General features: G+C 45.7%; 1 protein-coding gene across 7 annotated transcripts in view; it reads left to right on the top strand.

Moving 5' to 3' along the window:
- Window positions 1-26563, top strand: part of PAICS (phosphoribosylaminoimidazole carboxylase and phosphoribosylaminoimidazolesuccinocarboxamide synthase) — a 1368496-nt gene that overhangs the window by 1304974 nt on the left and 36959 nt on the right. For all 7 annotated transcript variants that reach the window (XM_069631608.1, XM_069631609.1, XM_069631606.1 and 4 more), the window contains one exon: window positions 5244-5402. In XM_069631608.1, coding sequence (XP_069487709.1) covers window positions 5244-5402 — 159 coding nt within the window. The remainder of the gene's footprint in view (window positions 1-5243; window positions 5403-26563) is intronic.

Genomic DNA, 26563 nt, shown 5'->3' with positions numbered 1-26563 from the left:
CCTGCGTGGCCGAGGCAGATATGGTTCCCGGACCTTCTGGACTTGTCAGCGTCCCCGCCAATCAAGCTGCCGGTGGACGCGGATCTACTCTCCAGGGAAGGAGGCGCCATCCTCCACCACGACCCAAAATCGCTGAACTTGCAGGCCTGGCTCCTGCAGCGCTAGAGTTTGGAGGATACGACATACCGGCCGACTGCAGAGAGGTTCTTGCAAAGGCCAGGGCATCCTCGACTCTTAAATGCTACGGACACAAATGGAAGAGGTTCTCTGTCTGGTGCCACGCACAGAAGATTAACCCTCTACGGATTACGGCTCCCAGGTACTGCCGTACCTGCTGACGCTGGCCAAAGCTGGACTGGCACACGCGTCCATCAAGATTCATCTTGCTGCGATCTCCCGATACACCAGAACCACGGGCCGGACGTCCTTGTGGTCTCATCGTCTGGTGAAAGAGTTCATGAAGGGACTGTTCAGATCGTTCCCGCCGGTGAAGGCTCCGGCCCCGGCGTGGGAGCTCAACGTGGTGCTGACCAAGCTCATGGGACCTCCGTTCGAGCCTCTGCACTCGGCCCCGTTGAAGTTTCTGTCGTGGAAAACAGCGTTTCTTGTGGCCATCACCTCCGCACGACGGGTGGGAGAGATCCAGGCCCTTTCCTGCAAGGCCCCGTACTTGACTTTTCACGACACGAGGGTAGTGCTTAGGATGCACCCCTCCATGCCCAAGGTACCGTCGGACTTCCATCTCAACGAACCCTTGGTGTTGCCTGTGTTCTTCCCGTCGCCGGCTGAGAGGACTTTGCACTCGCTGGATGTGGCTAGAGCGCTGAAGTTCTACGTGGACCGCACGAAGTGTTTTCGGAAGACGTCACAACTCTTTGTGAACTTTGGACCTGTCAATCAGGGGAAGGCTCTCTCGAAGGCTTCCATTTCCAGATGGCTCTCCGGCTGTATCATGTACTGTCATCGGTTGGCAAACCGACCGCTGCCTGGCCGTCCGAGAGCCCATTCCACCAGAGCGATCGCAGCTACCACGGCGTTCCTTTCTGGTGTGCCCCTGCTGGACATATGCAGGGCTGCTACGTGGAGGTCGACGCACACCTTCACGAAATTCTACTGCGTCGATCGGGATTCCAGGGAGGAGTCCAGGGTCGGCCAAGCAGTGCTGCGCAACCTGTTCGCCTGAGGTGAGCCTGGTGAGGAGGTAAGATGCTTAATGTTGAGTTTGATGTACTGCTTAATGTTGAGCCTTTGCCACCTCCCGTGGTTGTGCATGTGTGTACTGCTATGTATTCTTTATTCATGAGCATGTGAATCCATGCCAGACCCCATGCTGGAGAAGGAACAAGTTACTTACCTGTAACTGTTGTTCTCCAGCATGGGTCTGGCATGGATTCACATGCGAACCCTCCCGCCTACCCCTCTGCGGCTCTTCACTTGGTCATACTGCCACTTCACGTGCTTCCAAATCTGAAGATGGCTGCCAGAGGCGGTGCTTAGGTAGAGGGCAGTCATTGGCTGTGGTCAGTATGACGCAGAGACCAGTGATTGGTTATTACTACGAAAGACAGATCAGAAACGAAACTGATACTGGTTTTTTCTTTACCGAGGATTCCCAGCCTGACGACGGGGAATATTCATGAGCATGTGAATCCATGCTGGAGAACAACAGTTACAGGTAAGTAACTTGTTCCTTAGGTAGAAATTAGTGCAGTCCAACTGGTGTGGGACTACACAAGATTTCTCTTGGTATTAGTTACGCCACCTTTTAATATATGCCTGTATTACACAAGATGATAGTGTGACTGAGCAGCCAAGCTTATCTTAAGAGGGGTAATGTGAGCTGTAGAGTGGTGCAATGAAACCAATAAATGCAAATATCAATTTAAACACGCACTGAAAGTTAAAATAGGTTATTTATAAACACAATTATTTAAAGCATTCATTCAAAAGCAGTAATAAGCTGTAACATTATTCCCAAGGTAGAATTCAATTCAAACGGTGAACAATAAAGCAGGTGAGTAATTCATTCATATGTTACACATGTTCCAGCACCCGGAGGTGACGTCATTTGGGGTCAGTATAGCATTTATATAGTATTGCCTTATTTTAATTTATCGCGCCACTCACCCATAAGTCTCGGGGCGCACATGAGCACAAACTAACCACATAAATCAGAAAAGGAAATGTGCAATACTGAATTTTTAAGGAAGGAACGGTTGGGGTTAGATCAGAACAGGCTGATAGGTTATAAGAACAGTTAGATTCTCCCAAAGGGATGCAGGCTGTCTATTATCCCAGCATTAAAGTGTTCAGCATTTAAATCCTTTGATGGAACAAGCGCTGCCAAAGCCAATAAGTTCAGAAGGAGGCCCTTTTTATGGAGCCGGGACAGAGAAAGTCAAGGTTCTGATGCTCTTCTTAGAAAAATGTTCTTGGTCTGTTCAAAAGAGGAGTCGCCTTTAGAGAGCACAAGCTGTAAGGCAATGCAAGCTGTAAGTTGAGGTCAACTTAGTGTTGGGTTAAAACGCACTCCCAAAGGTAGGAAGCCCCCCCCAAATGGCAAAAGGATAAAATACCCCAAACCCCACAGTACCTTGAAAATTAAGGTGTTCCAGCTGATTGCCTTCATGATGCAATGCTGTAGACCTTTGTTCTTGGTCGTGGTGACGAAAGGGAGGACGTCTGGCGGGCTCTTGCGGCAAAACACGAGAGTGGGGTTCGGCCGCCCTAGGCTGTCAATCGCACAGCAGAGTGACTGTCCTCCAGGACAGCCAGCCAATTGGAACTGGTTTCACTCAGGCACACCTAGAGACAAAGGACATGGAAGTTCCGCGACCATCCCTCACTTCCTGCCTTTCCAGACACTCTGGAGCCTGTGCGGGCTTCAGGGCTAAAACCCACCAAAGGCAAACTACACAAAGGACTCAAACCTGATGAAAACAGTAAGAGCCTAGAAGAAACTAACAAGAAATGGCGTAAAGGGAAGACTGGGGCATATTTTGGAAAATGGTCACCCTTGTGTGCAGCACTGCAGCTGAGGTATCAGCCTGTAGATACATGTCACTAGGTAGTAAAGAACCCACTGCCACCGTCCATTCAAGTGAGTTAGTGTACCAAAATGTTACAAGAGTAACGGGAACATAGGTTGGTGTGCTGGGCCCATAAAGTAAAGCCAAGTAAAACGGGGGTTGTCTTACTATTTTTGGGAACAGTAGTTCAACCAAGAAAATGAAGTTCAACATTACTGAGAAGTCCAAGGGACTTCTCAGTGGCACTGCAAACAAGGTGCTGTACGTCACAAGGCAAGCACACAAGGTGCTGTACATCACAAGGCAAAAGCAGCTGCCTATGGAGTTTACCAGACTCCATAAAACAGTAAGGAACATAGAAAATCATAGTCGGCAAAACACATGAGTGAGTGAGAAAAAGGTCCCACTCGCTCGGGAGGAAAATGGAAAAAGCCCTCTGTCCAGCAAAAGAGCTGGGGGTTTCTAAGGTTAAAGGGAATTGGCACAGAAATGAAAATTCTCTAACATGCTCATGAAGAGTTATAACCTTGCCCGATAATCATTAATAGTGGAACTTGACTCCCGATTCCATCTTCCACCAGCTGAACAGTACCACTACACTCAGCTGAAGCATGCATTGCAGGCTCACTTCCCGGTCTTGACCAACAAAACATCGATTATGTATAATGCCATTACCTCTTTCGCCACAACGGAGCTATTGAGTCTGAAGGCCAAATGGGAAAGGAACGTGGGCGCTATGCAACTGGAGGACTGGATTGCATCTCTGATGTACCCCAGCAAGATTGCATCTCATCCAGGTTTAGACTTATCAAACTGAAAATACTGCATCGGATATATTATTCAAGGGTGGCACTTTTCAGATGGGGGGAAAGATCAGATCCCCACTGCCTGCATTGCAGGTGCGGAGAAGGCACTTTCTTCCACATCCTATGGGAGTGCGTTCACATCCAGCAATACTGGCAGCCGTGATGTGACAAGATATCGCAAGTTATGGGTAGAACGATTTCCCCGGGAGCCAAAACTGTTGTTGGGGGTGGAGTAGGACGGTGAATTGTCACGAACTCAAACTGTTTGTCTACCACCACAGCATTGATAATAAAAAACATAGCGCTGCTATGGGACTCAGACGTAACACCGAGATTTGAGCAATGGGCCACAGATGTAGATGTGTATCGCGATGGAGCAGAGTGTACACTGCTAGGGGTGCCCAGGAAAGGCCCAGAAAATATGGCAAAGGTGGGAGGATGCCCGTTAATTAATCCGACAGGACAACCCAATTTCTGGGACAGTGCTGCAACTGTGTATTGAATACTGTGATAACTAGTAACAACTCTGTTTTTGTTTTCAGACCCATTTTAGTGTGTGAATATAGTAGTTGGCGTCGCTGGCCTTCAATAGAAACCATTTTGTTGAAACCATTTTGTTGCTGTAATGTCTATTTGTATGTGGAAAACAATAAAATGTTATATTAATAGTAGAACTTGACAGAAGTTGATGTGACTTACCCGCTTACCTGCGCTCATTATGGCAGATTTTTGCCTGCTTGTCTTGAATGCTATTTTCGCTTGGTGCCCCTTTTTTTAATTCTGTTTTGTGTTCATTCTTTTGCTTATTCTGTCTAACCTTTTGTTCTGTAAAGGACAGTGAAGTTTTATTGCATTGGGCTTGAAATTTAGAATAAGTGACTGAAGTTTAAAAACTTGGTTAAGAAACTCTGTTAAACATACTTGGTCACTGAGCAAGTGAGCATAACATTGTCGTGTACTTTGCCTCTGTCTTGATAGTACATTTAAAGCCGGTTTAGACCTGTTTTTAAGTTAAAAATTGCTTAGAATGCTGGCGTTGGTCGGCTTCTGTTTAGGATGTGCAAAATAAAGCTACCATCATGCACTTTATTTTTTTGCACATTGTATAAAGATTTAAATTTGGTCAAGACTATATTGTGGGATCTGTGCATGTTTCAAGATCGATCTATAATACGCTGTTAATTTATTAGGGCTGTCTGTACATTTGACTGCCATTACTCTGCCCCCCTGGCACCACACATTTGTTCCCATTGCCAGCACTGATTGAGGACGACCCCCCCCACCCCCCCACTCTTACAGAGCATAAACTACTGTTCCTTCTTGCCACAAGTCCTAAATAGTAAAACACTTTGTCTGTTACTTCCAGAACCATTCAGTGATTGCTTTGTGTTTTGTTTTATAATTGTAGGTGATGGAATTCCTACTGTGTTTGTAGCAGTGGCAGGTCGAAGTAATGGCCTGGGGCCAGTAATGTCTGGAAACACGGCATATCCGGTTATTAATTGCCCTCCCCTTACACCGGATTGGGGCTCGCAGGATGTTTGGTCTTCTCTCCGAATGCCAAGTGGTATGTCACCTATTGCAAGTATTTCACAGCTTTTTATACATCCTTAACCTTGCTGTAAGCTATCTGAGGAGAGGCGCCAGGGCATTTCAGCATTTTCAGTGCAAATGAGGCACGAGCCTCAGAGGCCTGAGCTGCTGCTTCCATTACAGGTTGCTATTGCTGATGCCCTCGGGCCATTCCCGCCCTCGTGTGTTGCATTATCCAGCAGCCTCTCATCACCTCTTTGACTACGTTAGTACCTTGCTGACAGAGCTTAATAGCGTTTCCCAAGTAGACATTTAGTGTTAAACACTGTGCATGGGACAATAAATCTGTCCCGCGCTAATACTACGTGAGTTGAGTTTCTTTTTTAGCGCTCTGCCACCCTAAGGTATCCTGGGGCTTCCGAGGTAAACAATCCATCAAAAAGGACATACAGGAATGGAAGCTACCCAGGGAAAAGAAAGGTCTTAAGATGTTTCTGGAACGGACGATCATCTTCCATTAGTCTCAATTTAGAAGGAAGAGTATTCCAAAGCAGAGGGGTGGCAACTGAGAATACTCTGCCACCAACTGACTTCTTCTTGAACCTGGGTACAACTAAGCAGCCAAGATTCAGAGTGAATATTTCTGGTAGGGAGATGAGGAATGATTGAAGCGCCTTATTTGTGGAGGTCGTGATGGGTCGAGCATAAGGCCTTAAATTTGACCATACGATCTACAAAGAGCCAGTGAAGCTGGCCCAAAGGAGGTGATATGTGGGCATATTTTGGTAGATATGTTTTCTATAAAAAAGGTGTACTAAAGTTGTCTAAACCATAGGGTAAACCAAACACCCCAACATTGTGACGTGTCTGATTTTTATATATACAAATTACAATTTTTATTGAACATTTAGACATTTTAACCTTCATAAAATGATCACATTACATAAAACAATAAAACGCATGTAAAAACATATGGACAACATAACACAAGGAGTACAGAAAGGTGGATTTGTTTTTGTACTATCTATACCAGAGAATCCGTGTGATTCTTCACACTGGAATGATTTCCCTTATTTCAAGAGATTGTTGCTATGCTCTAAAAAAACCAACTTACACAAGTTTCTGTCCTTCGAACACAATAAATGTAGGACAACATTCATCAGGGGTGTAGTTTTTCTTGTGTTTACACTGTTTATAAAGCTTCTCTATTTTCACTTATCTTCCACATATACACAATGATGCCGACCTTGTTGGTTAAAGTCAATCTTTTAGAAATTACCTATTGACATTTGGATCTTAATAGATCTAAAACATACCCCGATCCTCCTAGGGGAAATAGATATATTGCATTATGACATACCTTATGGACTGATGGAAAGATGATCCATAGTCTCATATGAACCACAAATGGTTATGCAGGAGATTTCCTTTTGGTTCGGAATATCGCCCCAACGATTCTTCCTAATCTACAAAAAACAAGTGGATGATATATTGAGCACTAATGTACAAACATACAAAACGAGAGACTGTAAATTCTGTGAATTCTACGGGCAGCCTCTTACCTGGAAAGGTAGTAGAGATTATTTATACACTCACGATCTGCTAGAGCTGCTGGGTACAGGGGACGTCACAATAGGGATAGTATTACTGGCACGCCCTATTTCGACGCCCATTTTCGAGTTTCAAAAAACGAATACTCTGCATAGGCCGACATCTAGTGGAAGCTGCATAGCATGTGAATCTAAGCAGATACAAGCACCAGAAATGCAATTACGGTGAGTAATGTATTCCTTCCAGCATGTTTCAAATGTGTTTAGGGCAATTTAAAACATAGACCTGCATATTTCCAGAAACGTAAGGTCACTACTTCCTTCCATGGTTAATTGCGGCAGAAAAATGGCTGCTCTAAATACCTGCGTTTGCGAAACATTTGGTGATGTCATTGCGTGCTTGTGCGATGACGTCATTGCGTAGGCCGCCGCAAAATTGCCGCACATCTGCATCAAAGGAGGCAGGGAGATGTAGTTCTTAATACAAGGAACCACATCCTGTAACCCAAAAACGGGTCGGGTGTCCTCATCACTAAATATACTTCTCACATCATAGCCAAAAAACTAAGGGGATCTGGTTCCTAGTTGGGAATACCATCGGGCAGTAGTGTTATATATACAAGAGAACCTTTAGTCAGCCCTGTACATGAGTCAACAGATCTATGGGGAAAGACACAGAACCCCATTTGCTTTCAATATCGTAACACATCCGATCTCGGGGACAGAAATACAGGCAGGAAAACAACTCTGTTAACCATAAACAATATCACTACGTACATGTTACTTCACATTGGTTCCTCCCCCATTTCTTATATAATCAGTTCTCTTCTCAAGAGTGGCCAATGTCTTATCTAATATCTATTTTCACTATGCACTGATGATACAAACAATAGACACCGTTAGACACAAGCAATATCAACAAGTGCATAGTGGTTAACATGGATGCCTGCCCAAAAATTCCACTGCCATCCCAGGACTCTTATTTCCTCGATAAAGACACTATCTTGTCTACCATGAACTCCATTACATAGTGATGACCGTTAAGTCATTACCAAGTAGATTGAGCACAAGGGTTCCACTTCATCTAGGCATTATGCCATTCAATGTTTTCATTAAGACCGTGAATATGACTTTTGGTCAGAAAAATAAGTTTTTGTTCCAGATTAAATAGCTTCCTATTGACTTGGTCCTGAGTTCCCTTTCACATGCTTCAGAATAGTCCAATTGAAATCATCACACTTATGATTTCTTTCCCAGAAATGTTTTACTAGTGGTGCTTGTTCTACTTTATTCTTGATGCAACTCTTGTGTTCAATCATTCTGTAAATAAGATTACACAGACATCTAATCAAATAGATTACATTTTCAGTGTTGGAGTTTGTATGTTCTGAAAGGTTCAATCCCTCCCTAAACCTAGGCATATTTTGGTAGACCAACAACCAGATGAGATGCAGCATTTTGAAGAGTTTGCAGTCTCTTGATAACATATTTGGGCTGAGCCAGAAGATCAGCATTACAATAGTAAAGAGTCCCCAATATTGCTGAAGTGACCACAGACCTATGAATGGACTCAAAGTCTTACCTTTTCTTCCAGAGTTCTTAGTTTATAGAAGCCAGCCTTGCACGTAGCACTGACCTGTGGCTCCAGTGACAAAGATGCCGCAATTTCGATTCCAAGGTTTTTAACTGAATCAGCGGTGTATGGAAAGTCCCCAAGATGGAAGGCCAGAAGTCAAAGGTCCAAAGATGGCGTGCATTAGGTGGTCTCACGACAAGCACCTCCAGTTTGTTTTTTCCACCATTTAATTTAAGCCAGTTGGCATTAATCAATCCCCTATGGCTGCCAACCTGTTTTCAGGCACCTAGCTGTCGCCGAAGGATGTTGGTCTACTCTATGGATAAGTTGGGTGTCATCCGTGTATGAGTAGAAGCGGCAGCCGTAGGAATGGAATAGGCTGTTGAGCGGGCGAACATAAGTTGAAAAGCAAGGCGGACGCCGCCACGTCATGAGGTGAGTGGAGTCAGCTTAGATCTGAAAGGTGGTAAAGAAAGCGACTGAACGATCTGACAGATGTAAACCATTGGCAAGCTGTGCCTGACATACCGGCACCTGAGTTGTTGACACAATACAGTAGTCAGTTGTGTCAAACCCGGCCGAAAGGTCTAGTAACAAGAGGCCAACTCCACCTTGGTCCCTAACCATAGTGAGTTCATCAATTTCAGAAACTATAACCGATTACCTATCAGGGGCCAGAATCCAGCTTGAAAAGGATCAAGGCATCATCAAGGACGTTCCAAAGCCATACCATAACTATAGCCCAAGGACCTTCAAAAGGAATCTAGGATCCAGGGTGGACTTAAGAAGGTGAATCACTAATGTATGCTTGAGAGTGGTAGGAACAACCCCTTGAGTTAGAGAGTAGTTAATGGCAGGAGTCCTGACTTAAAACTAGATCAGAACCGATTGCCTTAGCACATGCAAAGAGATTGGGTCCAATGGGGAACACGATTTCAGCTGTGACTACTTCAAGATGAACATCTGTAACCTGTTCAAAACAAGAAAATGACTTGTATGGAGATGGAGAGAAGAAAGCAGAAGATGAAGGAAATGACTCAACATATTGGTCTGTTCCGAATTTTCTGAATAAAAAAATTCTGACAAGGCGTCGGTGACTGTGGGCGTAAATCCTATTCGAAGGTGAAAGCTCTTCTAGCACTCAGAACAATTCCCTTGGTTTGTTTAGTGCTACTCGAATCCGGTTGGTAAATAAAATTGGCATCTTTAATGGGAAGGTGATATTTGCGGCTACAGATTTTTAGATCAACTGTATCTGCTGGATAATGAGCGGAACGCCATTTGTGTTCAGCTTTTTTTGTAGAGGTTTAAGTGCCCGAGTGAAGGGGTATACCAAGGGCCAGAACGTTTAACCTGTTTTGGACGAGTTTTTAATGGCATGACAATGTCTGGTACAATGTGGGTACAATGTTTGTTCAAGCTGCCAAACGTTGGAACTCCATCCCCATCCCTCTTAGACGGGAACCTTCCTCTCCTTTTAAAGCCAGCATAAACAATTGGCTGAGCAACATGCCTCATCACCAAGATACCATCAACTTGTTGTCCGCTCATTGAATAGGTAGGTTATTGCTCTTCTGTATGTTACCGCTCTTATCTGCTTTTTTTAATCTGACCCACCTGTAACCAGGGTCCCATTTATTGTCTTCACACCCGAGTGTAATTTGTCTGCCTTCTTATGTATGAAACCTCTGAGCTTTCCAGCACCAAGTTACCTCAGGGTTTGGTGTGTGATATAAATATTAAACCAATACAAATTGCGAAGTACATCCTGGAACGCTGTTGTTGGAGTGGGCGGGAGCTGGAAATCGGTGATCATAGATGAGGAAGAGGGTGGGTTAAGATTTTCAGGAATGAGGATCAAATAGACCAGTCAACTTGTCTCCAATCTCGATGAGAGCAAGTTTCTAAGCTCAATGTTTTAGAAGGTTGTAAACCACATAAGGTGAAAGGTGCCAAAAAAATGTCTGTCTGAAGCAACGGGAGAGCCGAATGTACCTTAACGGAGCCATTAGCAGCAAAAGTCAAATCTAAAGTATGACCGTTCATATGTCTGGGACACTTAACATAGTGGAAACAATGAAGTTCTCCTACGAACACCAGATTGGTGGCCTGGGGGTCACAGGCAACATCCACCCAGACAATAAAAACACCCAGGATTACCAAAGAAGTGGAAATTTAAGGTCTGCAACAAACACGCAAAAAGTGGATCGCTTCCTGGGGGACATTATACAATCAAAAGTGAGAGGTGGAAGTCGGTGAGAGGACAAACGAGCCAAAAGATTTTCCATTTTAGTGCTCTGTGGTAGAGAAATCGCAGAACATTGCTAATGCTGCTTATCTATAAAGGCGACACGGCCCCCAAGCTTGGGAGCAATGCAGTCGGCGTGTAGAATAGCACAGCAGGGTGGAATAGCCTGATCAGGTCAGAGATGGGGGGGGGGGGAGGAGCGAGCAGAGGGGGAATCCGTGATCCAAGTTTCAGGAAGATCACACCCGTTCTACAGATGTTTTGACTAAGGAACTGGTGTTACAAAGAAGACCAAATGGAGCTAAATCAACAGATGGGGGTGAGAGTTCAGTGGAGGGAATGACCCAAGAGAGGGGGGGGCGCAGAGCACAGAGGGATAATTTACTGTATGTACCCTAGATGGGTTTACCTAAAGGCAAACGGGTCAGTAGATGTATTCTCGCCCAGCCGAGGCCCAGAGAGGCTCGAGTTTCTCGAGACTTGGCGCGAGCGACTAGCCCTCCTACTTCTATTGCGCGAGTCCTATCTATCCCCGCTCCCAGGGGAGCAGAGAAAGAAGGGGAACTGAAAAATGAAAAGAATGGCGGTTACCTGCCGAGTAACAAGCCGCGGGGCTAAATCAAAGTTTGGGAGTGCATTGTAAAATCTAATTATGAAAACATCTAAAATGCAGCAACAACGCTAGGTAATACGCTAATTTTAGATGACAAACAAAAACGCTATTTAACTGCACTGCAGAAGGATACAAAGAAAAGCCGTGAAACAGCCCTCGGCTGTCAAGGCGAGAAGAGGTTAATGGTGTGCACTCCGTTATCTATGCACCCCACGCGATTTCCCAGCTGTAGGCAAGGGGCCTCCACACATCTTCATCCCACCTTGCATCGGAGCTATGTACAAGTGTGTAGTAATGAAGACCTCCGGTACTTCAGGTAAGTTCTTGGGGTCTGTACTCCATCAACAAGACACGGGATGGTAGGGGACACAAGATCACAAGGGAAACACTGGGCTCACCCCCACACCCATCTTCTCTGCTCACAGCTTTCTCTCTCTGACCAACCGTCACCCAGCAGAACACTTCCACCACAACATTCCACTAGCAGATGACCTCACACACTGCTACTCTGTAAACCAGATTACTACAAAGTGGTTTGGGCCAATCCTAGAATTGCATGAACTTTTGAAAATGACATTAAAACGTATCCATTTGGAAACGCTCCTTTCTAGAATGCGATGGTTTAGTATAGTGCCACGCCTCCCGCCTCGAAGCACATGACTGCCAATATTACCCGAAGTAGTGATACTTGGTTTATAAACTTTGGAAGGAGGGCATTATTGATCCTGCACGTTTCAAACCTGTTTTCATGTGGCACACGGTATTGGAGGCAAGCTTTTAACGTGTTGAGCTATCTTGACGGATATTTCCGTTTCTAGTAAAAACCATGGAAGGGAGGCAGCCCAATAGTATTTTCCTTTTCTGTTACCTTTGAGTCTCCAACGGCGATAGTGAGGGTACAAGCATAGCCGGGCCTACTACCGGAACTGCTGGTGTTTTGTGGAGTATATTGTTCACAATGGCATGTTGATATGCTGTTCTGATGGATTTGCACCCCACTACAAAAGGCGGATATGTCTATTGCATCCCCAATCCTTTTACAGTGCTCTAAAACGTGAAGGATCGGTCATAACACTCTGCATCCTGCTGTGGTTGGCAGTTGTTTGGTCTTTTGGTTTTTGATCTGCAAACAAGTATTGTCACTCTTCCCATAGACGCCAACGAATCTCTTTAGATAACCACTTACTGTGAGGGGGAATGGGGGATTTTGGAGTAGGGCATATTTTGGCCTTGCTGAAGTATGTAAAGGGGCCTTGAGAACAGAATGTCACTGCGACCTTGCCTCGGCTGCTTATCTCGCCGATGGTGCCAGGGCGGCGAAGAAACGGCCACATTCCAGTTGCTGTTCCTCCCTGCGCTGTGGAACCGCTGCTGCTCAACGCCCACTCTCGCCTGTGAAAAGTCAGCCTAGCCGCTTACACGGGCGCTTAGTACTGTTCAGATGCAACCATGACCAGTTCACACCTTCATTCCGCTGCACCGCTTCCGAAAACAGACCATGGAACGTTATAGACTGTCCATTTCCGGACGTGCTGCCCCAATTATGTCAGGGTGTCTCGTTTGCCATAGTACAGCAAGCGCCTCTAGACATCTTTGCGCATGCGTGCCATTTCCCAGGAAGTGAGATGTCTGCTCACAGAAGCTGGAGGAAGGTACCAAACCGAGGTTCTTCTGTTTCCTTGGCAATTGTCCATGAGTGAGGGCTCTAACAACCAACCCACCTCACAGGAGGTACCAGCGCCTTACACAACCTGTGTAATGGCGCGGTTTCCTCTAGCTTAATATTCACGTTGACCCCTATGCACACATGAAAATGTGCAATGAAATGTTAAACTGTAAAAGATCAGCTGGAATTCAGTAAGCAGATATTCAATGGGGGGGCATGCAATCGAAGTTTCATATTTTAATGTGATGGGAGTATGTTAGGCAGAAACCTGTGCAGTTCCCTTAGGGACCACTGCAAAAGATTTAGGACTACAGGTGTTTGGCAGTAAACCCACTTGGTAGCAGTCTGTACCACACAGATTCACTTGGTAGCTGTGGCTGAGCAGTCGGGCTTCCCTCAAGAAGAGTTAGGCAGTATGTAGAGTATACACAATAGGTACAGAGATACAGTAGCACAAGCAAACACTGACCAGCGCTTTGGTGTTAAAGTATATAATTATTTAAAGACACACTTGTAAATTACACTAGCACAAAAGAGGTAAGTAAATTCAGCACAGTCACCATCATATATATATATATATATATATACAACCCTAATTACTTATTAGACAAGTCTTCGTGAGAAACACCACTTATTTTCAGACAGAGGTGAGCGCTTAACATAAGATGGCACTCTAATAAGTTATAAAAAAAGGGAGGGGAAAAAGGCAGTTATGAAAGCACACAAGTTTCAATACTTTTAAAAGAACCACAGTAAGGCAGGATAGGCAGAGTTCTACTTGAGAGCAAGGAAGTCAATTGCAAGGCCCACTCTTGGAGAGGGCAAAAGCAGAAGTGGTCCAGGTTCACACAGTGGGGTAATGCCCAAAGAATCTTGTAGATAGTTCGCACAAAAAGGATGAAATTAAAGTCAGGAAAAGTTAGCTAGGTTGTCCCAGGCCAGCCCAGGTTAGAAAGTTGAGGCTTTACTGTCACCCCGATCGATCTGTCGCAAGGGAAGCTAGGTGGGACACAGTACCTGAAGTGTGAAGGAAACTCCAGCGGGGGCAGTGGTTCCTGGCAGCAGGTGCAAGTCGGTGTTTCGTCCAGAGGAAGAGGAGGTCTCGCCGTGGAGGAAAGATGAAGGTCGTTGCACTGGCAGGGAAGAAACCAGCCGCGGAGTTCTTCGGTTAAAAGGTACTACCCTTCTCTTCGCGCTAGTGGTAAATGCTCCAGGAAGGTGAAAAGGAGGCAAAACTGGTTATCACCACCAGTCAAAGGAAGAAGACTATCCGGACTGGAGATCTCCTCTGTCGTCGGGAAAAGTGGTGAGACGGTTCAGCAGGGCTCCACCAGTGGGGTCGTCGTTGCAGGTCTGCTCAGCTTCTCCCTCCTCTGATTCTTGGGTCCTGTGGCGACTTCTGAAGTTCCAGTCCCCAAAGCCCTGCTTTTATGCAGCACACCCCCATTCACTCAGCCTAGCTGTCAATCAAACATGCTAAGTGGTGAGCCAGCTGGTTCACCACTTGGGCCAATCGCACAAGAGTGCGACTTGAGTTACCAAGGTAACTCGGTCCAGGGTGCCTAAACCCCCCCCCCCCATACCCCCTGTGGTACCCAGACAGAGTGGCACCACTTTTGGAGGCACTTCAGGAGCTCTCCCCAGTACGAGAAGCGGAGACCTCTCCTGCAACTCCAGAGAACAATCACCACCTGGTCTGGCATACTCGGAATCGCCATTCCCCACGCACCATCCTGCCCTGAGACAAAATACTGTTGAAGACAGCTTGGTCAGAGAAACACACACAAGACTACCCGATTTCACAGTCCTGAGGAAAGCTATAGAACAACCCACCATCTACATCAGCGTTGTTATATAGCTGGAAACACATCTAAGTGTCGACTCCTTCTCAGTGCATGTACAATAATATTGCATTTGATAACCTTGTTGTATTAATGACTAAGTGTTGTTGACATTATATGCCGATACAATATAATGAAAATACAATTTGTGACAATGGACTTTTAGTTTATCTGTTTTTTTTTTTTAAAAATCTTTTGGGGTGTGTCCCAAAATAAAAATTCTTAAGCACCCGTGAAAAATTGTTGTTGGGTTCTATTACAAAAAAAAGCACAAGTCTTACTAGCGTAAACTTGGTCTGATGTATGCTAGCGCGACACCTGTTAGTGTCTCAGAGGAAGAGGCAGCCAGAGATTCCCAACTGGACACGTGGGAGCAGCATAGTATATGATTGCATAGAGAGCAATTGATTATGGCATTTATATAGCGCTACGAACCCTTGGGTATCTGAGCGCTGCTTATTACCCACGGTGTGTGGTGTTCATTTATCGACCTCGGAAAGATGAAAGGCTGCGTTTGGCCCGGCCGGGATTCGAACCTGCGTTAGCAAGCTCTGCACGGATGTCCAAGCGAGCGCTCTACTCGCTGTGCCACTTGACCGGCTGTATAGTAAACTCATTGTTTGCAACATCACCAAGTCCCAGCGAAGCATGGTGAAACCTAAATGTGTGAAGCATGGTCTCCTCCCAGCACTCCTACCACTAGCTTCTGCAGAACTTTCCTTTTCCATCTCGGCTCTCCCAATTGTTCTTTCACTTATTGCCACATAGTGTACAACAAGCAGGGATCAATTCAAGAGCATGCGCCGTCCCCCAGGGGGTTTTAAAGGCATGTTTAACAGACGCTTAAACTGTCTTATTTTAAGTGCAACCTGGGGATTCGAACTGTGGTCGCCAGGTTCGCAGACCAGGTACTAAGCCATAACACCGTATAACCTGGTGACAAACCAGGAATAACTAAAGGTGAAATGCAGTGGCAGATTTAAGGCAAAGGGCCCCAAGTGGGCGGGTCATTGAGGCGCAGCCTAGAGTGGTAGGAGTTGCACAGTAATGAACTTTCAGGATAAACTATTCATTTTGTTTTTTAACAAACTTTTCTGTTTGGGTGTGAAACTCTAGACACAGCTGGGCCTCCTCGCTAGGTTTTGCTGTCAACTGTGGTGACTGGTGAGCCAGCGCTGTAGCATTTCACAAATCTTAATTATTTTTGAGGGGTAGCACGGATTTGTGCCGCAAGTTCGTGCAAACACCGAGAGAAACCATGTCCCTTGAGCACCCCTCCCCCATTCAATAAACCGCCACTAGCAGCAGTGGCCAGTTATGCATATTTGATAGTGATACATATTTTTCAAGCAGACGCACAAACAGGAAAACCGCTTTTATGCAGGCCTAGAACCTTTTCACAAAATTAAGGCTACATAAAGAAATACAGATTAGGACACATTAACGGCTTCCATAGCCCACAGGAACCGATTTTACTGAGAAAAGTCTTGGCAAGTGTGCACTGTGAAATCGTGGCTTTCTGTCTTTCAAATCCTTGTGTGCATGAGACAGTGAATTCAGATTGAGATGGGCAAAAACACTTAGCTTTGTTGTGGTCAAACACTGACGAGGTGCTGAAATTCATGGCTGTCTAGTTCAGTGGTGTCGATCCAAGCAAAGGGCATGCCATCCCCACGGTTTCTGGTGATGCGTTCAAAACATTGCGGTTAAGGGATATGGACTGGCACCAGCAGCCACCACGTCCCCTCGCAGGGGAAAGCCGAAGTCCCTCTGCTGCTGCTAGCTACTGTCAAGGCAAAGCCCATGGTGCCGGCCCCGACATCATGGTGGCGCCGGCAAACTTGTATTGTTACAGGCCCGCCAGCGCCACCTGGCCAGTACCGCTCTACCCCCATGCTGTGTTGAACATAACTTTTTTGTAACCTTCGCTCTGCTGCAGCCTGCAGGCATGGGCCGCCCGTGAGTGTACCTGAGCAGTGAGAGCACAGATCACTACCACACGGGAAGAACACACGGCCCACACTGCAGCCTGCTATAGAGGGAGGGACTGAGGAGTCAATTGCACTCTCTGCGCAGGGCCCGCAAGTGCAGCCGCACATGCTGCACATCAGCACCGACACTGTTCCAACTCTGGATTAAAGTACAATCTGAGTGTGGGAAGGGAAGGGAAGGGAAGGGGCGGGGCGGGGCAAGGCACAGGGGCCCGCTCGCCATTTGTCTGCCTGGCGACTGTTAAATCCGCCTCTGGTGAAATGTCACATTTCGGGACTGCAATCGCCAGTGAAAACATTGGCGTTGAGTCTTGGGGTTTTAAACGTGCACACTTTGTAACATTTTCAAACCCGATTAGAAGAAGATATCCCCGCTTGTTTTTTTGTGTATGTTGATTTTATGAAAGGCAAATGCCAATTTGTCCTTTGCAATATAATACACTTTTTTAAATGCATGTTTTGCAGTCCAAGGGCTAAAATAATGTATACAAGTGTGCCAGGCACCTAGAGACGTAAACATGTGCAATATTCCCCTGTGAAATTCAGCAGTTCGACAGCAAAATAACACCACATTTGTATGGTTATACAAACCATTTGAATGAAATTTGCATATTTTACCTGGACATGATCATTTCTGATGTCGCATCCCATTGCGTATGTTAATTTGTCTCACCACTTTTTGTAAAAAAAATAACGCTTGGGTTAACAAGCTGACTAGCTATGAAAACCACAGCTGCTCCTTTCACCTTTGCTAGTGTGCTGGTTGAAAACCACCCTAAACCTCTAACTTTCTAAGGTGCTTTTAGTGGGAACTGCTGGAACATTTATCGGGGCAAAGAATGGCATTTGCCAGTTTATCATAGCAAGGGCCAGCATTCCTCATGGTTTCCTAGAGTTTTATCCCAGTGTCAGTGGCTTGCGGCTAAGCCCAGTGACATCTAAGAGTGCCCCCCACCCCCTCTGAGGGTTTGCTAGCGAGCATGCCCTGTGGGCACCTGAAGGGACCTCTTTGCCTATGATATTTTGTATTTGAAGAATGGTGATGTCAATTTCGAACAGAAATGGCTTACAATAACATTTACATATTGTGGAGGAATTCCCATGAAGTGTGCCTGTACAATGACACAAAGATGAGAACAAGTGGGGAGCCAGTTTGAGGGTGCAACATGTCAGACAAAGCAAACGGAAAAATATACAAGTAAACAGGTGACATACAAAAGTAACATTAACCTGAGGGGGCAAGTGCTTCAAACTAAAGAAGAGTACTATTTATATACACACAATTAAATTATTAAGCATCACTGGAGGCTGGGGGAAGTTTATGGATTTCTTCAAAGCTTGGCTTAGTTTGGCTGGCTTTGATTGTTATGGGCAGTGGGTTCCTGTGGAGCGGGGGCGAGTTTAGCGAAATAGCAGAAGCGAGAGGTGGCACAGGAAGGGTTGGGATGATGAGGTTGAGTGCAGAGGATCAGAGGGAACCAAATGGTGAGTAAACTGAGATACAGTCAGATGGATGCTAAGAAGCAAGACCATTCGTAGCTTTGTAGACTAGGTGAAGGAACGTGAAAAGGGAGCAGTTGTGCATGGAGAGCCAACCAGCATGCTGTTGGTAGGTCGAAGTGGAGCAGGAGCTAGATAGGTTGTAGAGGGTTCGGATAGCAAAGTTGAGGACTAGAGGAAGGGAAGAGTAGTAGATGGGAAGGCCAAGAAGTAGGCTTGTGAAGTAGTGCAGTTTGTTGAACACTAGCGTGGAGTTTTTGTTGAGCCGTTAGCAAGAAAAGGGCAGCGTTTCAAATTGTTGAGGTATTACAAACAGAAGTGGTAGTAATGAATTGTTGGAATCCTAGGTTGCAATGAAGGAGGACCCCACGATAGCTAGCCTTCTGAGGGGGAGCTGAAAGGTCAGGCGGGATAGTTGGTTATTATGCGCTCCATAGAACCGAGAGGCTTAAGGGCGCAACAATTCACAACAACCAACACATCAAGCAAGAATGATACATGCAAAAAAGGAGAGCATATCTTATTTAGATAACTTATTAATCTTTTTCCTGAAGATTGCCATATAATTAATCTGAGGTCCGGAGCGATGGCAGTCCATGCCTTATGTGCTGCCGTAAAGAAGGCACCTTTCATAACCAGAGTGAGATTGCACATCAAACTTTTTATCTGGTTGGTGTTATTAGATATCAATGCTCCATTAGATTTAGGAGTCAGAGCCTCTGCTAGGTATGAAGGGCCAGTGCCCTTGACACATTTGTATGTTATGACAAGCCGCCTAAACTGAATCCTTGTTTCAATTGTTAACCAGTGCAGGTTACGTCTGGCCTCTGATATGAGCTCTCTTCTTAAGACCAACAATAATCCTAACCATACTGTTCTGCAAGGTTTGGAGCCGCGCAATATCAGCCTTAGCCATTCCTACCAAAAGGCTACTACAGTAGTCAATTTTCTATCCTACTAAGGCTCTAGCCATCGTTTCAAAATTCTTTCCCTATATAAGGACGCAGTTGGGCTAAGAATTAAATGTAATAGACTGTTGAGGAAACTAGGCGAGTTACTTGAGCCCTCATAGCCAGACTTTGATCTAGAACAATGCCCAGGGTCAGCCACTCTGAACTGACTAGGCCGTCGGTCCAGCTTCTTGGTTTTAGTGCTCGTGCCGATAACATCAACTCAGTTTTTTCATTGAGCGCCAAACCGCTTTCCGTCGTCCAATTTTTGAATGATCGCATATACCCATTTGATTTTTTTTTTCTTCCACTTCATGCAGTCTTGACAATGGTATGACACATTGTCATCCGCATAGTTTGTAAAACCTAGGTTTTCCTCCAGTAGATTTAAAAACGCAACTGTAAAAATATTGTATAGCGAGGGAGATGGGCAGACTCCTTGAGGCATGCCATATTTCAAGCAGGCTGGTGGGGCTTCAGCGAGTTCACTCCAGACTCCAAAGGGCCGCATTATTAGAAAAGAGCTACCTCCTTTAGCCTGGTGACCAATTTGTCATGATCCACCAGGTCAAGAGCGGCAGACAGATCAAGTAATATCAGCATCACAGTCTAGCCCTTATCCATATATTGTAGTAGTCTGGACTTCAGATCAAGCAGGGCAGTTTCTGTACCATGACCCTGCCTGAACCCAGACTGCCATTTGATTGGGATGCCAGATTAATTCAAGAAATCTGAAATTTGCCACTCGACCCAAAATCTTCAAAAGGAACGGGGTGTTGGTGATCGGTCAGTAGTTCGACTGAGTTAACAGGCACAGACCTTGTTTTTTTTTTAGGCAAGTATGTGATCATGCCTTAAGTTCACTTGTAATCTGGATCTCCGAAGGTGTTCACAAATTTAGAGTGCCCATTAATACAAGTGTATTCCTTAATTATCAGAGAGTGGCACGGGTCTCCTTTACAGGTAGTAGGTTTTAGATTTGCAATGATCAAATTTAGTTATATTTCTGTGATAAGCCACATCTTACCGGGGTCCTCCAGTTCTTTTTAATATCTTAAAGTTCCTTCGCGTTTGCCATTTATGATCCTATTATCCAAGTCTTTCTTGGCTGCAATGACTCCCAATTTAATATTTCACTGCCAACTTATACACCTCTTTATCCTGAGCACATTGTGAGAATTTTCATGCATAGAAACATTTATTCTTGGTGGATTTCAACTTTTGTGGGTCTGAAGAAAACAAGTTATTTCTCTTCTATGACCACCTTTTGTTCTCAGAGGGGCTAGACACAACAGCTTCTTTCAAGCAGTGCTGTTGGGGAAGAATGGCATTGGAAGTCTGACGAAAGATACTTTTCCGTAGTTCAGTGTGAGGCAGCGGAGAGTCATCCAGTGACTAATTGTAGTGAGACTGTTTGTAATCTGTTCAGATATGGCTGGGGTGAAGGAGGGAAAGGAGAAAAATGTGTCCCCAGCAAAAAGGTGATGGAGAAAGCCAAAGGATGAGAAGTCTTCCTAGGGACAAGGTGTGTAGTGGGTGAAGAGCAGAGGTCCAAGGACTGATTCTTGGGACACGCCGAAGGGGGAAGGGTGGGGTCAAAGGTTTGCAAGTTCGAAGATATTTTATAGGATCGACCTAGGTAGGTAGATCGAGGCATGCACAGCTTTGCAAAATCCCAAGGTCTTGGACAGTGGAGGAGAAAGCGGCAGAAAGGCCCAAAAGCATGACTATGGAAGTGTTTGGAATGGTGAGCACGAGAGAAATATACCTGCATGAATGCATTCTCGTGGAGTATTTACTTCGGAGATTGATCCAAGGCCATTGTCCTCTAGTTACTTAGTGATCCGGTCACAGAACACCCACTCAAGGACTTTTGAATAATGAGGAAGGGGAGAAAGTGGGCGATGGGTTTGCTGGAACGTTTGGGTCAGCAGAGTGTCTTAAATGGGAGGTGGGGGGAGGGTAAGCCAGTGGCATAAGCATGGAAGTGTCCAGTTGGGAGTGAGACAAATTGAGGTCTTTCTTCCCTTTTCCCCCGGGTGGGAAGCTTTCCCTTTGAGGCTAGGGTGGTGATCTTGCTCTGCAAGACCCTCTTTAGGATTCTGGATAAGTGGGACCTCACTGGGAGAGACTCCCTCTTAGGGGACAAGGAAAAACGTTCCTGTGAGGAACTCTTTAGATCATCCACCATAGCAGCATATATGGGACTATCGGATGTGAAAAACATTGTAAGATCCAGATGTTTGTTAGAAAGCAAAACTAAGATCCATCATTATGCACAAGGAAAAAATTGGTATATTTGGAGACCCATACATTTAACTGAGCGGAGTAGATTGGAGAGAGAACGCCTTGGAGAGGTAGAGAAGAGTGTAAGCAGGGGAATCCCCTGACATTGCTCCTTGGAGAGGCGGGGCGAAGGAGAGCCACAGCGCTGGAGACTTTCAGAGAAGTCCTGAATGCCACAGGAAAATGCAGGAGGCCTGGTGCTTATGAAGCCTGGGAATCATAACCCCGCTGGTGGCTTGACCACAACTACTTCATGGTGGGCCATGAGCCCGGTGAAGTGCGCTGAAACCATCCAGGTGGGGATTGTATGAGACTCCCTGGTGCCCCCATCCCTGACAGGTTGCACAGAGATGGAGGGCAGGGCGTGGCAATATAGAGAAGCCAGAGATCCAGAACAGAGGAAGAGCACCCTAGCGAGTGCCGAGCCAGACGGCGTGCCCCTGCTGACATGGAGGTAACAGAAAGAACGGGAGAACCGGGAGGCCACGAGGCATCGTTATGAAGTGCATTGTGAAAGAGTTGCAAGAACCTATCCAGAAGGTGGCAAGAGACTATCTAAAGATCATACTGAAATGAACTTTTGAGTGAAGACCTTTCAATGCGATGACCAGGAGAAGACATTACCTGATCTAATTTAAGTTAATGTTAGACAAGTTTGTATGCAGCACCCTGTGGGAGACTGCACCAGCCTTGACCCTGTGGCAATAGTTATCCCAACCTTTGGTATAATCATGTACTACACACGTTGGTAGCGTAACTGAGCAGCCAGGCTCACCTCAAGGATTGATGTGAGCAGTACATTTGTAACACAGCTTCACAGTGACAGTTATCAAAATAAACACTTACACTCAAGGTTTTGTGATTAAACAATTCATTAATTTAAGTTATATAAGCCTTCAGAAGGGAGCAAATCACATGTAACTAATATACATCAGAACACACTTCCAGTTTCTCTAAATCAGATGATGCCCATTGGGGATGGCACACAGCCACTTCCTACACCCTCAGTTGACTTAAATAGCTAGGACACTGGGCATTGATTTATCACTGGTACATTTAGATCGATACTGTTTTTGGTGCAAAGGTTAGATAGAAGAATAAAACGCAGGTTTAACACAATACTTCATAAGCTGGGAAGCACTCTTCAAACCCTCCAATGCAAAGTAAATTACCTCTGTGCCTTACCTTTCACCCACGAAAGGGTTAGTCCAGGAAAGCCAATGTTAGTTGAGCAAAGTCTAGGGAAGCTGAAGATCTTCTGGTACGTAAGTAAGTCTTGCACCACGTTTTCAAAAGAGTTTGTAGAAATAAAGAACACTTGAAAGGCCACAAGCTGTAAGACTTCTGAAAGGCAAATATGCAAGCAGCTCTGCAAGGCAACCAAGGCAAGTCTCAACTGAGAACAAGCAACGCTACACAAGAGGTAGGTCCTCTTAGGTTTACAGTACCTTTTTGAATGACTAACTGGATCCAGGTGCACTTCTGTTCCTGGAGGTCTGCAGTTCCTGTGTTCCTGGACCTCAGTTGTGCGTACAAGAGAGGATGTCTAGGGACTCGTGCAAGACTAAATGGACTGTCAGTGGCAGCAATGGGTAAACTTCGATTCAGCGACACTTCGCGGTTTAAGCAAATCGCACTACTGCAGATTATTGGCTGTCGAGATAGGCTATCTTCGCATCTGGGGTCCAGCACTCTGTTGTGGCTCAGGCTCGATCAGTCCTGCTTCCTGGGAGTCTGTAGGATCTTCCTGGAGCTCTTGACCAACTTAAAAGCGTTACTCTAATCTGGTGTCTCTCCCTGGCGATCGGTTCCTGCAGCAGCAGGGGAAGTACAGCCAGCTCCGAGAGGATGTCCAGACGAGTTCACTTTGGAGTGGATTGGTCCCACCAACTCAAGGATAGAAGTCGTCCTTGCAGGGCTTTTCTAGTCCAGGCAAATTCAGAGCTTGAGCACAGCAGCAGGGTTTTACCGGGCAAACCAAAGGTCCATGAGTTGCAGCAGGCGTCTCTTGCAAGCTCTTCTTCGGATTCCTTTGTTCCAGTGGTTGACTCTGCCTTCCAAGCAAAAAGCCTCACCTTTTTATGCAGGTTTCTCCCATTCATTCCGGCCCAGCTGTCAGTCACCCAGCAGGGTGGCTGTCCTTGCTGGACAGCCAGCCGGCCAATCGCCTATGAGTGCATTCCTGTCTCCTAGGAGACTAAGCACAGGGAGTTGTGGGCACCTCCCTCGCTTCCTGCCCCTGCCAGACACACTGGAGCCAGAGGTGGGCATCACCAGTGAATCCCACCAAAGACAAAATGAACAAAGGGACCAAACCTGGTTTGGCACGCAGAGTAAATCTCAGGAAGGATCTTTCCAGCAAGAAATGGTGAAAAAAAGGCTGGGGCCATTTTGACAAACTGGGCACCCATGGGTGCTTTACTAAGGCTGCAATTGCAGCCCACGGTAAAAACACACAATGGTAGTAAAAAGTAAACCACTGCCACCAGCCATTGTCTAGTTTCTCATGTAACATTTTTAGGTTACCCTTTGTACAAAGGGGATACTAAGTAACCCCTCCAGCAGCCTATGGTAAGATAGTGTGTGCTGGGTCTAGAAAGTTAAAATTTATAAGTAAAGTCAATTGCACTTCACTGCTCTGGGAAACAGTAGTTTTACCAAGAGAAGGTATTTAAACCTTTGGGAAATCTAAGAAGTCCCTGTGCCACTGCACTGAAGGTGCTGTCACACAATGTAAAGATGTCTATGGAGTTTGTCAGACTCCAAAGTCATAAGAAACGCAAAGAATAAATCACAAATGCATGAGGGAGGGGGGAAAGTCTCGCTCTCCAGGTTCAAAAATTAAAGTCCTAAAGTCCAGCAAAAGAGCTGTGGTTCTCTAAGGTAGAAGGGGGGGGGGAGCACATTTCTGCTAAATCTCCCTAACGGTTAAAATGGTGCTAGGGTCACTTAGAACCTGTTTGGACTGTTCACATATTCATTTGGGCCTCCCTTGTGCTCACCTTCAGTTTATTAAGCTAGGCAGGCGATCTCCCTCTAGCAATAGGGAGAGATGGGCCTAATCTATATTTTAATACACCTCAGTAAACGTGCCCCTCAAGTGTCCGACTCCTTCTAACCTTCCACAGGAGAGAGGTTTAAGAGCTCTGAAATCCAGGCAAAGGAATTGAAATGAAGACTTTGACCATTTGGGGAGCAAAATTGTTGATCGGAGAGCAGATGGGTTGGCACTCTGTAGGATGAGTGTTAACTCAATAGAGGGTGAGAAATAGTGTAGAGGGGCAGATGTGGTCGAAAGAAGGGTTGGGGAGGGAGAAGAGGGGTGGAAGTGTAACACATGTTAGAGGTTTTAGAGGAAAATTAGTGGGCAGCCCTTATCAGAAAGGGGAGGTAATGGGTTTTGGCTTGAGAGGTGAGCGAAGATTGGAGAGTGGATGAAGTTTGTGGGGGCTATTGCAAAGGGAGATTAGGTTTGTGAAGTAGGAGGATGTGGCAGGCCAGTGCATAGGTTAGGACGGCAAGGTATTTTTTTGTAGGGTAGCTGTCAGTAAATTTGTGCCAGTAGCATAGGTCATCAGTGAATGTTTGTTTTGAGAGTCTGAATTTCAGAGGTGATCCAAGGCCGGGCATGGGAAAGTGTGAATGTGTGAACAGGATAGTGTTGGTCAAATGGAGTCATAACTGCATCTTGAAAGTCGGAGACGGCACGGTCAATGGAAGAAGCAAGAATAGGAGAAATACTGCCATGGTCCTCTGTTGGGTAAGAGTTTAACCTTGGTGTTTAATCTAACTCGCTTGCGAGAACCCCAGACTTTGCTGGACTAGTAAATTATTTTTCCCTATACCTCAGCGAGTGGGAACCTCTTTCCACACTCGTATAGTCTTTTACTCTTTTTATGGGTGTCATTTTTAAGACTAGCCTTAGTGTCGCCTTTATGGTGTAATTATATCCTCTTTGACAAATTTTGGTATATACTGTTCTATTGTTGCTGGGATGCCCTTTGGGCTCCCCCTTTTTAATTTTCTTTATCTAACCTTGAGAACTATAGTTCCCAAAGATGGAAAGGCTTTTATTTAATCCTCTCAACCTTATTTTAGAGTGCTGGGGTCATGCAATGTATCCCCTTTTTAATTTAACTGTAACATTTATGTTACAGGGACAAGCTTACCTTTAATGGGTGGTGGTAGTGAACCCTTTATCAAATTGGTTGCACCTTTACCGCGGGCTGTTTCCACCAAAAGGGCCTAGGTTTTCTTTTTTACCATTTTAGTGCTCCTTGTCCTTTCTTGTTCCTTTTGCTGACCTCCAGGGTGGGAAAATCCTTTCCATCAATTTTATCTTCGGTGGGAGACCTCGGTCAAGCCCGCCCAGGCTCCAGAGTGACTGAGAAGGCACGAAGCGAGGGAGGAGTCAAAAACTCAGCAGTCCTTTTGTCTTCCAACCTGACTGCAACAATCCTGTACAAACTGGCTGTCCAAGTGTGAATGTTAGTCTGATCCTGGAAGCTTACGGGGTATTCGATCACTAGACTTGAATCTGAAGAGGAAGAAAACTCTGAGATTTCCAGCAACCGGAGAGCCTGCTGTGAAACCGTAGCCCACTGTTACCCTTCCTTCCAAGCGACCTGCCGTCTCCAAATACTCCGACCCAGAGCCTGGTGAGATCCACTAGACCCAAGAAGACCTGCATTTTGAGCCATCCCATGTTGTGCTGCAACCCTGCAGGGATGCAATATCCTGGGACCGCATTCCTTCGTGCGGTGGATGATCTTCCAAATCTATCAAACTTTGGTGGCATCCTGCTGTCCTTCAGAGACGTGAATAGAGTCCGAAAAATCCCCTCACCAGAGTACTGGACCTTGTACGTGATGAGAATCCGACCAGCAATGTTCAGTCTTCTTCTGGCTCCTGAAAAGGGCGCCAAAACCACCGAGCCACAAAGACTCTTGCCTGGGGCCTTCCCCCCCCTGTTAA

Source organism: Ambystoma mexicanum, chromosome 6q, assembly GCF_040938575.1.
Source record: "Ambystoma mexicanum isolate Mex_15411 chromosome 6q, UKY_AmexF1_1, whole genome shotgun sequence".
Lineage (NCBI taxonomy): Eukaryota > Metazoa > Chordata > Amphibia > Caudata > Ambystomatidae > Ambystoma > Ambystoma mexicanum.
This window is presented reverse-complemented; position numbering and strand designations above follow the sequence as displayed.